Source organism: Saccostrea echinata, unplaced genomic scaffold, assembly GCF_033153115.1.
Source record: "Saccostrea echinata isolate AGI-Se365-2 ecotype Australia unplaced genomic scaffold, CSIRO_AGI_Sech_v1 ptg000002l, whole genome shotgun sequence".
Taxonomy (NCBI): Eukaryota; Metazoa; Mollusca; class Bivalvia; order Ostreida; family Ostreidae; genus Saccostrea; species Saccostrea echinata.
In genome coordinates, this window is record NW_026889751.1 from 13,324,779 (window position 1) to 13,338,993 (window position 14,215).

At 33.9% G+C, this 14,215-nt stretch overlaps 1 protein-coding gene across 1 annotated transcript; it reads right to left on the reverse strand.

Moving 5' to 3' along the window:
* Positions 1-2,402: 2,402 nt before the first annotated feature.
* LOC133200589 (uncharacterized protein KIAA1958 homolog) lies at positions 2,403-3,978 on the reverse strand. Its single transcript, XM_061336379.1, has 2 exons — positions 3,293-3,978; positions 2,403-3,156 (listed from the first exon to the last, which is right to left on the reverse strand). The coding sequence occupies exons 1-2, from the start codon at positions 3,975-3,977 to the stop codon at positions 2,486-2,488; spliced, it is 1,356 nt and encodes a 451-aa protein (XP_061192363.1). The 5' UTR covers position 3,978; the 3' UTR covers positions 2,403-2,485.
* Between the last annotated feature and the right edge of the window lie 10,237 nt (positions 3,979-14,215).

Here is a 14,215-nt window from a genome sequence, read left to right on the forward strand (position 1 = left end):
TAACCAAATGAAAAGAATAAGGTTTTAATGTTTAAAACAATTTGTTGCACTGTTACTGAGAAAAATGAGATTTAAAATTTTCATTATTTTTCATACATAATATTTTTAATGAAGGACACTTGTACCGGGAGCAGGGGTATACATTTTGTGAACTCAGTGCTCATAATACCTAGCTCTAGTTATATTTGAATTTCTTGGTTTATTCATTTAAAACATTTCAATTTCCAGTAACATAAAACCTCACAATACAATAAAGACTCTCTGAGCATCATCGATGTTAACCAAAAACTTTTGGAGCTCCCCCCCCGCCCCCCCCCCCCTTTACAACATATATTTAAATGTCACGTATGAGGTCAAGGGTCAAATGACCACTATGTAGTGTTTTACAAGCAGGCGAAAAAAAGTGTGTATTCTGATTGTTTTTGCGAGATTTGAAGATTGAAAAGATGTGGAATTGATTTCAAACATCCTAAGGGACCTAGGGATGATAATGAGTTAAATAGTACAAAGGAGGTTTGTGTTTTGATTCTCGTTTTTATTCAACACAAAGAACAATGGAATGCGTCCTCCATTTTGAATTCCTATGCTCGCTCACTCGCTGGTTAAATAACTCATTTGTGATTAGTATGCTTTGAGTTCTCCTACATCATTTAAAAACTTTCCTACAACCTGTGTTTTCCAATTTATGTTTCAAAATTAAAAAATTACAAAATGCCTAAACTGGGTAAAAAATCACAACGTGGAGGTCAAGGACAGCCCCAAAGTGCCAAACCTCTTTCTAAAAGAGCTAGGGAGAATAGTAGTGAATATGAAGACTTTGATGACGATGCTGAAGCAATAGTTGACACATTAGTAGGTGCATTAAATAAACCTGAAATAATGTCAAAATTTGTTGAATGCATCTGCTCTTCAAAAGTACTAGTAAAATCACTTGTCAGTCATCTCCTTCCTAGAATGACAGAAACATTACAGAGTGTACTTGACCCTCTAAGAATATCTATTGATAATCTCACAGACCAGCTGAGGAAATCAGAAGAGAGATGTGTTGAATTAGAATTGAAAAATGATGATTTAGGGCAATATACACGAAGACAAAATCTTAGAATATCCGGAATCACTGAAAATGAGAGTGAAAATACCGATGCCCTGGTAGTTGACTTTGTAAAAGAGACAATGAAAATTGACTTAAATATGCAAGACATTGACAGGAGCCACCGGGTAGGGAGACGTAATTCAAAACCAAACCGCGATGTCATTGTCAAATTTACTTCATGGAAAGCAAAACACAATGTCATAAAGAAATGGAAAACAGTTCACGAGTATAATCAGTCTCATAACACTTCCTTCTATATTTTCGAAGATCTGACCAAAAACCGTTCCACGATTTCGTATCATGCAAGACAACTAAAAAAAAACAAAGAAATCAAAGATACGTGGACGGCAGATGGGAAAAAATCTTCATAAAATACCATGATGACAAAACCTGTGGACTATGCTTACAATACCTAGCTCTAGTTATATTTGAATTTCTTGGTTTATTCATTTAAAACATCTCAATTTCCAGTAACATAAAACCTCACAATACAATAAAGAAATTTACACAGCCTTTCATTCACGGGTGAAATACACATGTGATAAAAAGCGGCTAGACGTCAACGAGTGAAGCAAGGAACCAATTACATCGTTTCTTACAGTAAAGAGGTATGGCTTATGTCATCTCATCGTTTGTCAACAACAATCTAAAGTTGCTAATGTTATTAATTTCCTACCCAATGAGAATCTAAGTCGCCATTTGAAAAACGCGATAATTATGTATCGCCGAAAATGTCACGCCTTACTGAAAGTTCAAGCAGAAAAGAGAATTGTATTAATATTTTAGTCAAACCGATATTTGTGTTACATTAAAAGTTTAAACTTTGTCAAGTGAAACTTATCTATAACACCTTCAAAATGCTACCATGATTAAAAATATCGAAACATTCATTTATTAGGTAAAAAATAATGGTCGTAATACATTGAATACCTAAACATGGGTTGCCTTCGTCTATCAGTACAATGTATTTTGATGAGACCTTAATAACCATTCAAAAGGGGACAAATGAGTAAATACTATACAATTAATCACCCTTCATGAGGTCAACATGGTGAAATGATGACCCGAGACCTGACCCACGAGGTGACCTGACCTGACCGAGGCCAACGGCCGAGGTCAGGTCAGGTCATCGAGTGGGTCAGGTCAAGGGGCATCATTTCACCATGCTGACCTCATGAAGGGTGATCAATTGTTTTATTATACCGACAATAATAATAATAATTATCAATTTTAACACATGTAACATTTTATTTCAACAGAATAATGCATATTGTGAAATAACGATTTAAGCAGCAATAACTTTGAATTTGAAAGTTCAATTGAAAAGTGAAAAAACACATCTTAGAATCATTAAATGATTTACAGAGTCCAATAAAGAACTTTACAGTATCTTTACTTTTGTTGTTCTTTTCCCATGTAATAGTGAATGTGCACTTGACCGACATTTCTGAATAATGGGCCACAAGAGTTTTGAGGCATTTGGTCAACTTTAACATTCTCCTTTTCTTCTGGAACATTTGCAAACAAATCTGAACCATTTTCATCATGTAGGACTTCAGATAGCAATTGTTTGGTACTGACAGTCTCAAATTCACAGTTATTCAAATTTAAGAGCTGACTTTCTGAAGTACTGGTACAAGAATTTGTTGGAACAACTGGGTTTTCTAGCCCTAGCTTTGGTGATGGGTAAACCACAGATGACAATACATCAAACATTTCTTGCTTTTTTGTTTCACTTACACATCTTGAATAGCTTTTTATGGAAGTTTCGGACTTATGTCCACTGACAGACATGATGTGTCGAGCTTCTATCCCACGCTGATCCAAACTAGTAATACACGTGGCACGTATGCAGTGGTTTGTATACAGAGTTGAGAGTTCGGCTTTCATAGATATTGTTTTCATAAAATTTCCCAAAGTATTATGACCTACTGGAGAATTGTCATACCAAACAGCATCTGAATCGTTGATATGGCGCTTCGGTCTCTGCCAAAAACTTTCACAATTTGGATTCAGCTTTCCGAGGTATTTCTCCAGACTAGACACAGGACACTTCTCATCACCTACATGGACATATGAAAAATTGTAAATCAGTTGAATTCATGAAAATTGTCACATAGACAAATATATGATCTAAAATTAGTAAATGCTGAAGTTTACATTAATTTTATTTTACATGTATTTCAAGAAGTATATTACCTGGTATTTCATATATTCTTGCTGAAGATGCATCATGGTCATTCACATCACTTCCTCTGTGATTTTTGGTTTCATACTGAGCGACATTAAGATAATACCTCCTTCCTTGGCCATCTGTCCTCAAAACAAAATCAGTTTTCTTCATGCTTCTCAGATTTTCCCTTCCTCTTCTACATGTGTAGAACATCACATCAAGAAAAACTTTATATTGCAATCCCTGTGGACTGTTTCCGTTTAGGACGCCGCTACTATACAATGTTGCCATGTCAGCATCGCTGATAATTTCCTTGTGTTGAGTGGTTCCCTTTCCAGTTCGTTTGATGTTTGTCAAAACTGCCTTGAACATTTCGTTTGATAGACGAAAATCTGGGTCATTAATAATGTCATAGTTAATTTTTTGGAAAAATCTCTGCAAACCAAACCTGATGCTGATCATGGAAGATCTACTATACAATTCACCATCTTTTCTTCGGAGTTCAGCGTAAAAGTTGATCAGAATTTCAGCAATTTCGCCTTTTGTTTTTTGCAGTATTTTGTCCACAATCAGTCCTTTTTCAGTGCAGTATGTAATGAACACTCGTTTCGCCGAGTCTACACATTGTTTTGTGTTGGAACTATCGCGGTTTTCTAGGATTGCTTGTAGTTCCTCACTTGTCAGAGTTGCAAACCTCGATTCGCCAGCCATCGTTTTTGTAAACAGACGACAAAATAACTCATGAGAAGTGACGTAGTACACAATTTTATAGTCTATATCTTATTTCTCAAGAATAACTTACAGTTATAGTCTTTATCTAAAAACGGTACAGTAACCATGAAGAAAAAACGAAGCGGCCATATGTTCCGCCATTTTTATTTTCTGCACAGGTCAGGTTCAGCGGTCAATAATATTAATGACCGGTCAATATCTCATACACATGCAACAATCAAGTCATTAATGGTCATATGACACAGAAACGGGTCATAAGCTAATTTTAATGTTTTCTCATCAACCAATCAGATTCTTTCATTCTAATTGGAGGTATAATAAATGTACATAGTGTTAATCAAAGGTTGCTGTCTCTGAAACGAGAAAATTACAGCTGGAGAAATGTTGAACGAAGTTAACAGTTTTTAACAGGAGAATTTAAAAAAAAAAGTATATAACAATTTTATTGAAAAAAGACAACTTTAACTTAGAAATTATGTTACCAAAGTTTTGAAAAGTAATTTAAATTCGCTGATCGATTAATAAAATGACATAAACATTAAGAAAATTAAACATTAAAAAATCATTTTTTTTATCAGACGTACAATCATGTAAAAAATGTGGATTTTATACAGATTACAGAGGATACTGAACATTACTTTATCAAATGTCCATCATATATTGTTCAAAGAAATTTACTGGTAAAAAAAATAAATAATATTGATGTTGTTTTTGAACTCGAAACTCTGTTAAGAGGCAAAGGTCAATATTCCTATCAAACAAACTGTAAAATATTTTCATATGTACAGGAATTTATAAAATCTACTAAGAGACTTAGTTGAGTACACTGTAATATTAAATACTCTGTTGAATATATATATATATATATATATATATATATATATATATATATATATATATATATATATATATATATATATATATATATATATATATATATATATATATTTAAGCTGGAACAGTATGTAAATAACTTGTATACAATTAGGGGGTTATCATCTTTTTTATGATATTGATGAATAATACTTGATTGTGAATCTTTATTTTCTATCATTAGCAAGTTTATTACCATGTTCAAGTATTATTATTCAATGTTTGTGTCTTGACCTATTATACAAGGAGAGGGTGTGCATAGACTTTGCCTGTTGCCCAATCCTTATTGAATTACTCAATAAAATATGTTTAAATCAAATAAACATTAAGTGCTTATGTCATTGTAAATAATTGAATTTGATTTGATTTTTTTTTTGGTATTAAAGAATTAAAAAAAAAACAATTTATGTAAATATTTTCATCTTTATAAAAATTGACAATTTCATTTCAAATGTAGACTTGAGTCTGCACAAAGTAAATATTTTTGTCACATAGGCTTCTCGGGATTCGCTTAGGTTTCTCAGGATTCTGCATGTAAATTTGATTTGGACTTGCATGGTTATAAAAAGTGAACCTAAATGAGATTATATTATCCCATCTAAGTATTGTCTGTCAGTTTTTGGAGATAATTCATTTTCTTTTTGTTTATATTTTATGAATTTCCTGTACTAGAATTTACGTGCACAAATTGCTTAATTAACGATGAATGTCAATAATAAACCATTTCATTACGAGATTCGACGTGAAACGTTAAAAATATAATTGCTTTTCTGATGGTTCTATATTTTGTAATGCTGTCTCTATTTTGAGATCTTTTTGATAACATTGAAAATCTAGATTATAAATTATTGCGCGTTTCAGAAGTTAATAACTTAACGGTGCATAAAATCTTTCGTGTGTAAAGTGCATTGTTCCTGCATTCGAATGCAAATTGATCAGAAGTGAATGAATGTTTACAACTCTTAAAATATCGAACACTACAAAATACTTTATTTACCGGAGAGGACATTAATTTATTTGTGCAATTTCCGTTAATTGATCCCAGTGGATAGCCTGTCGTCGCGTCAAGATAATTCAATGTATACGATTTGTAGAGCATAACCAGTCTGCATTTCTCCCCTTGTTCCTCGGGATGTCGAATTGCTGAATGTTCTGGATTTTTAATGTCGTAAGGACATTTCAATGATTTGTTCATTCATTAACTTGTCCACCTTATTCAAATAAAAACATAGGTAATTAGAGATTACAGAGCTCACCTCAATGAATGTTGAAAAAACAACATTACCAAGGTCACTCAACTGGTAATATAGGTCAGATCCAGCATTCGAAGCAAGTCCAGTAGTGTACATACTTAGATGTATCATCCATGCAAGCTTGGTCAACATAGGGCTTTTAGTTACTTGGAAATGAGACCTGCTCCAAAAACTTTAACCTGCTCCCAAAACATTAACCTGGTCATTCCTTAGCTGAAATTGCAGCATCTGAAACCCTGACTGGTACTATAAAACTCACTAGAAGCATCTTCCATGCATCTCTGATTAATATAGGTCATAGAAGTACTTAAAAAGAAAACTGCTCCAAAAACTTTAACCTGAGACGCCGACGCCATGTAAACTAGTATATATAAACTTCATTTAAATAAAACTCCTTTTAATGTTTCGATAGCGTAGTGAGATGTATTACCTGACTCCGAAGGTGAAGGTACCGGGTTCGATTTTCAACAGTGCCACATTTATTTTCTTTATGTGTAAATAAACTTCTTAAAATTTTCTAAGTTCTTTCCTCGGTAGAGGTACGGGAAGGAGAATATGAACATAACAAATTCTGTTTTCAATGTAATTTGCAACTCTCCATTCCTGTAAAATAATGGAGCGCTCAAACAAAAGAGTGACGTCACAGGTGGATTTTACCATTAGGAATATGATGGAAGCTGAGATTAGTCCGAGTGTCTTAAATTGTCATTCTGCGTTTAGCTGTCAAAGAAGAAAGGTTGGTAACAGCTGTTAACTGGATACATGTATGTTGAATCAGGGACATAACGGAGTACTTCAAGTTACCCTTATCTAATTGCTATAACCATATGGTTCGTTCGTTCATGGTAGATACATGTACTAATAGTCGAACAACACAAAACCGATCGTTTAAAAAAAAAATAAAACAACAAAGTACGGCAATGGTATATCTATGACCTATCGAGAAGTCACTTCAATATTCCTACTCGCAAGAACAACAAGAAGTCCATCAATACGCCCTGGCAATTAGTTTTCTACACAGGGTTAAATACAAAGGCTATTCATCATGTATTTTAAACTTGTCACACAAAGTCTGCAAAGGATAAACCACGCTGCCCCCATTTTATCAAATATGGCGGAAATTAATGTCAACGATGTTTTTGTAATAGAAAGAAATAACGTCATTTTTATTCAGTGCTGGTAAAAACATCCCGGGATTCCCGCCGGGATATAAAATAGTTTGATCCACTTACTATTGGGATATTCTAATCTTCGTTTTTTCAATTAATTTCAACATTGGATTGATGGTCTCAGCATGCCGTAGACAGACCACTTTATAGTGAAATTGAGGTTGTATTCTCTCCCTGCTGTCTATTCACACAGCCAAGGGTACGGAAATTACTTTATAATATCTCTAAAATTTATTCTATTAAAATAATAGGAAAATACTTGTGTCAGTTTTGTTCTCCAAAAGTGTAATCACATAATTTTCGTGTTTTTAGCATAGAAAAAACTTCTGATGTAAATTAAACTGTCACAGTATAATAATTATAATCAAAGCATCTTGGCAGAAACTGAAAAACTTTCCGACTCTCAAATACAAGTTTCAAATAGATGGGTTTTTACCATAGGTGTTGGGAAAACTGAGGAGTCCCTTCTTCCTATAAACAAGAGGCCAAAGGGCCTTGAATCGCTCTTCTGATAAACTGTACAACCTATCACTTCTATCTGAAGCCTCTAAGTATCCTGTATATTTAGATAAACCCTTGAAATTTCAATTCACACTCTGAGAACCCAAGATGATTCTAAGCCAATTAGTACCTGAGAGTTGGTCATGGTGACCTACTTATCACTTGTCATTCCCTGAGGACCCATCAACTAAGTTTGATGATTCTAAGCCAATTAATACCTAAAATATTTTTTAAAAATATAACCATAAATTTTATAAGTAGGTCAAAGTGACCTACTTTTCAGTTGTTGTACTCCAAGACAGGGGCGTCGGCAAGAATTTGACATTGGAAAGGCGAACTGGATCGAAAAGGGGGAGGAGTCCTAACCTAACTAAGATTTCAGCCCAAATCTTGATATTTTTATTTTCTGATTAATAAAGAACAATTAAACATGCAACAACAAAAAAAAATGTTTTAAAAATATGTGATTTTAGTTACATTTACTATAGATAAAACAAAACCGGAATATTTTTAAATAGCTATAGGAGCTAGTGTTTCTTTTTTTTCCGAAACGGCATAGAAAGAACTTTGAAGGGTTTATGAGGTTAAGATTAAAACACATATAATTTTATATTGTTTTATAACTGTATAATATTTATTGTTACTTGCCGAAAGAATGCATAGTTATGAAATTTAAAATGAACAGGGTGATTAATCCTTCACAATCCCTTCATTTTTGAAATGCAGAAATGTGTATGACATTAAAAATAATCAACTGAAGTTGTTTTAGATAGTAATTTAAACCCAGTATATTAGTATTTTGCTTTAATTTAATAGCTTACAACTTCGTTTCATCAAAGATTTCCAAACATCGATAGACCAATTCATTAGACAATGAACAGGCCTGTTATAAGCGGGGGAAGGTGTCAGGAAGGGGGGTCTCCAATTTTTGACCAATTTCTCTAAGAATACTTTGGATTTTTGTTTTGTTTTTTTTTTTGCTTAAGTTTTGATATATAAAAATTCATTAATTTAGACGCTGCTGCCCCCCTCTTCATACACACTTTTTTTGTTGCTCTCTGGTCGAAATTGGGTAAATTCCAGCATTTGAAAAGAAAAAAAAATCCGGAAACTTAGAGAGTCCCCACCCCGCCCCCCAAAAATAGAATTTCCAAAAAACGTTGCTAGCTGTGGGCCAGATGAAAAATTTGTAGCAACTTGCACGTAGAGCGATGGTACCATGCTTATTGTTCACATACGCCAGGTACAGGTATATAATTATACACGTACACGTACATCCCATGCAATTTGCGTCTGTGTAAACAATAGCTTTCACACTTCGCTGCTCCATTGACCACAGATTGCCGTTATTCTTGCCGCTCCATTGACCACAGATATTGCCTTTACATTTTTTTTTAAATTTTGTTTTTCTCATTTAAAATTCATTTTTCTTTTTTTTGTTGTTGTTGCAAAATTAATGGGGCGGCGAACGCCGCCCCTGCCGCCACTTTGCCGACGCCCCTGCAAGGACCCAAGATGCATCAACTGACAAAGTTGGATGATTCTAAGCCAATTAGTACATGAAATATTTAATTAAAGGCGTAAATTTTCAAAAGTAGGTCACAGTGACCTACTTTTCAGTCAACCTACTCCGAGAACGCAAGATGCATCAACTGACAAAGTTGGATGATTCTAAGCCAATAAGTACCCAAAATATTTAATTAAAGCCATAAATTTTCAAAAGTAGGTCATGGTGACCTACTTTTCAGTTGTTGTACTCCGAGGGCAAGATGCATCAACTGACAAATTTTTGACGATTCTAAGCCAAATAGTACCCGAAAATATTAAATACAGCCATAAAATTTCAAAAGTAGGTCACCATGACCTACTTTTCAGTTGTCGTATCCCAAAATATTTAATTAAAGCCATTAATTTTCAAAAGTAGGTCACGGTGACCTAGTTTTCAGTTGTTGTACTCCGAAGACCCAAGATGCATCAAATGACAAAGTTTGATGATTCTAAGCAAATTAGTACCCGAAATATTTAATTAAAGCCATAAATGTTCAAAAGTAGGTCACGGTGACCTACTTTTTAATCGACCTACTCCGAAGACTCAAGATGCATCAACTGACAAAGTTTGATGATTCTAAGCCAATTAGTACCTGAAATATTTAATTAAAGCCATAAATTTTTAAAAGTAGGTCACGGTTACCGCTCGTATATAAAAAGAGTTAAAAAGAAGAGATATATTTTGATTACTGCCACATTTATATGTGAAACAGGAAAGGAGAAAATGTATGGCTGGACCGGGAATCAAACCCAGGACTCCCGCATCACTATCAGGTGATCTACCGACTGATCTATCCAGGCCGATATCCATGGCCCAAACCATTACATTCCTCCCTCCTTAAATTGTCTTGGCCCTCGAAGTCACAACTTAAGTTCTTATTTGCCCCTGGCAGGACTTTCACCTGTAAGTCCAGGGGTGGTCAACAGCACCAAATCTGTAACAGGAAAGGAGAAAATGTAAGGCTGGGCCGGGAATCGAACCCTGGACCCCCGCATCACTAGTCAGGTGCTCTACAGACTGAGTTACCCAGGCCGATATCCACGGCCTAATCTATTGCATATGTATACGTTTGTAGTTATGGCTACTGTAGTGATTTAGGTTAATTTAAAAAATTGTTGTTTACTTAATATTTATTTATGCTAACGGTCAATTATTGTTTTGTATAACTATTTTTAGATATAGCTACTCGATGCTCCTCGCGAGGATCGGTTAGTTTGTTACGCAATTCTTTTTGTTTTGAAGGTGATGCTCCTTATGAGCATCAGCCAGCGGGTATATATATGGGGGGAATTTTGGGTCAGTTGGTCACTGTGTCGTTGGGATTTATGTGTATATAGAACGTTCAAAAGATCTGGATTATTGTCTTTTTATGATTGTGATGTGTTTTACGGGCACCTGTCCCTGTAAATAAATTGTATATAAAACTTACCAGATCGTTTTATTTCAAACATTGAGGAGATTTTAAAACAGAGGAAATATTTTCATTTTACTATTTACTATATGAGGGAATAAATAAAGCCGTTTACCGCTCGACGGCGCTACACTACGTACAATGCCTCTTCCGCTAGCCAGCGCCTTATGCATTTACAAGTATAAATTTGCAAAATTACCATCAATGAGTAACAACCTCAATCATTGGAAACTATGTCGTTCAACTGACTCTATAATTGTATACCTTGACTACAATGAAATTATTTCAACTGAAATGTTACTCGCATCAAAACAAACTGACGGGAGCAATATCTGCTTTGATGCTAGCATCCATTCAACTGATGATAGCCTTTATGTGCAAATTTTCAATTATTGCGCACAATAATCAAGCTAATATCTTTAAATAATTAATGAAATCTTTAATTAATCGAGTTTATGTTCATTTTTGCGCAATGTTACAGAATATAATCTGAAGGCACGAGCCAAAGAAGTGTAACACACACACACACACACCCTCCCTCACACACACACACACACATATATATATATATATATATATATATATATATATATATATATATATATATATGTATATATATATATATATAATGTAGGTTCACTAAACAATAACAAAAAGGTTCAAAGTGCCAGCACTTCAATTCTCATTATATTTTTAATGTTGAATAACAAAAACCCTCCATTTCTCCCAATAAATTAAAAAATAAATATAAAACAAAGCAATTAAATATAAGAGCAAACAATAATTAAATGTGCACCGACATTCATTTGTATAATAACCCTGAGTATTTCATATCTCAAGTAAAAAATTGACTCTGAAATTTCAATTTTTAAAAAGAAATTTTTCACTCATATAAAGACGTCACCATATACCGGTGAAGGGCTTCAAATTTTGACCTTAACTCGACACTCAGGGCCATTGAGCAGTGAGGGATCTTTATCGTGCCAACGCCTGCCATGACATGGGGTCTCGGTTTTTAAGGTCTCATCTGAAGGACCTGCAACTTTCACTTCAAAGTGCCGAGCTCATGGCAAAGGAGTAGCATTTGAAAGAATTTCTCAGAATTTTCTGTATTCATGACAATTCTATTCTCATGTAAAATCAACAAGAGGCCCATGGCCCATTTTCATTTGTTGCTAGCCCCACATCACTCATCTGAGCACTTTTGCTACTGCTAAAGAAAAGCAGAAATCAGTTCAGTATTGAAAAGTTTAAATATATAAGTGATCCCACCCTACTTCCTAGGGGATGATGATTTGAACAAATTTGTATCTACAAACCTCAGGATGCTTCCACATTAATATGACTAAGTACTCATAGTTTTGCTGTTTTTGTGAAGATTTTTAAGGATTTCTTCCTACAGTAAAACTCAGTAATAGCAAAGTTCTAGAAACCGACGAATTTATTTTGCTATGTCTGTAATTCGTTATATCTGCATAACATATTCCTTAAAGTATTTATAGCGAATTCGTAATATAGATTATTTTCCTTCAAGTTTGACTACCAAAAGTATTTAGGGAAGTATAAAATACAAAATTTACCTTGAAGTTCAAAAGTCTTTTGATGATTTGAGTTTCAAATATAAATACATGTAATATAAAAATAAATCAAAAAAAAAAATTATGTCAGTTCAATATTTTAAAATTTGAAATCTTTGAAAATTCACTATAAAAGATGCAAATTGTGTTATTTTTAATGTCAAGGGGACACAAAATCAGTTCGCTATAACCATAAATTTGCTATATTCGAGTTTGTTATATCCATAAAATATATGTATATATTCCTATGTAAAAGTTCGATCTTCTATTGTGGCATTCCCTAACCCAGGGAGTCAAGTTTTGAACAAACTTTAATCTACACTATCTGAGAATGCTTCTGTATTAACATGACTAGTCATGGCTTTGCTGTTCTTGAGAAGATATTTAAATCTTCTGCTGTTCTGAAAAAGATATTTTCTATATATTCCATGTAAAACTTTGATCCCCTATTGTGGTCCCTCCCTGCCCCTTGAGGTTATGGTTTCAACAAATGTAAATCCATACAATCTTATGATGTTTCTGTATAAATATGACTGATCATGGCTTTGTTGTTCTTGAGAAAGATTTTTAGAGATATTTCCTATGTACTCCTATGCAAAACTTTGATGCCAAGATTGGAACAAACTTGAATCTATACTACCTGAGGATGCTTCTATATTAATATGACTAATCATGGATTTGGTGTTCTAGATTTGTAAAAAAAAAATTCCTATATATTCCTATGTAAAAATTTGATGCCCTTTTGTGGCCCATCCTACTCCCTGGGTCATGATTTGAACAAACCTGAATCTACACTATGTAATGAAGCTTTTATCTAAGTTTCATCTTTTCTGGCTCAGTGATTCTTGAGAAGATTCTTAAAAGATGCCATTACACTAATTCTTAATTATCTCCCTGTGAAAGAGGATCTGGCCCTTTGTGTGAACAAACTTGAATCCCCTTCACCCAAAAATGCTTTGTGGCAAGTTTGGTTGAAATTGGCCCAGAAATCAAAAATGTGAAAAGTTAGCAGACAAAACATGGCAGATAGATGCTAGACACTTTATCAATCAGAAAAACTCGCTCCAGCATTCGGATCAAAAAGAATAATACATCTTCGTGGAGTATACTTGTGTATCAAGTCTTCCTGAAATTAGACAAAATCTGTGGGTGGGTATATTTTGAAAGTATTTCAGATTTGTTTTTTTCTTTTTGTGATAATGGTAACATAGTTACATGAATAAATAGAATATATCATAGTGTAGTCTAATGGTGTACCAGGTACTATTAAAATTGGACCAAAACTGTATCATAAGAATTTTCCAGATATTTTAAATTTTTTAGTAACCTGGCAAAACTACTATATACAGATTTGTAAATCTTAGTGTTGTCTACTTGTTTTGCTTTATGTCCCTTCAAAATATTTCATTCACATGGGGACACCATCAATTGTGGAAGGCTGCAAATTAGACCAGCTATTGAGCTTTGTCCTAGCACAGGACCTTGGTTTATACAGTCTCATCCAAAGGAATAGTCTCCATGTCCCACAGCTGGATTCAAAACTGCCTCGAAAGGATCAACTCCTTAAAATGAGACTCTAGAATGTAAACAATCATTCTAATCACTGTGCTATGCAAGGATCATTTGTGTACCAAGTCATGTTGAAATCAGACTAAACTTCAGGAGAAGTAGCAATTTACAAGAGAATTCCACAGATATTTCTATTTCTAGTAACCATGGAAACAAGTTTGTTGAACTTAAAATCCCGAATTTCGTACCTTAGTGCAGTTTCCTTGTATACAGAATCTTATTAAAATTTGACTTAAACTGTGGAAGGAATAGCATTTTGAATACTGTTTACTGACTGAGGGTCCAGTGGAGCTTTAAAAAATGACAAAATGCTGC

What these genes read in the sequence shown, in the direction of transcription:
- LOC133200589 (XM_061336379.1), bottom strand. Translation starts at nt 3,977, where the DNA reads ATGGCTGGCGAATCGAGGTTTGCAACTCTGACAAGTGAGGAACTACAA. An exon ending in AAGAATATATGAAATACCAG is followed by an intron (nt 3,157 to 3,292) that starts GTAATATACTTC and finishes ATGTCCATGTAG; the next exon opens with GTGATGAGAAGTGTCCTGTG.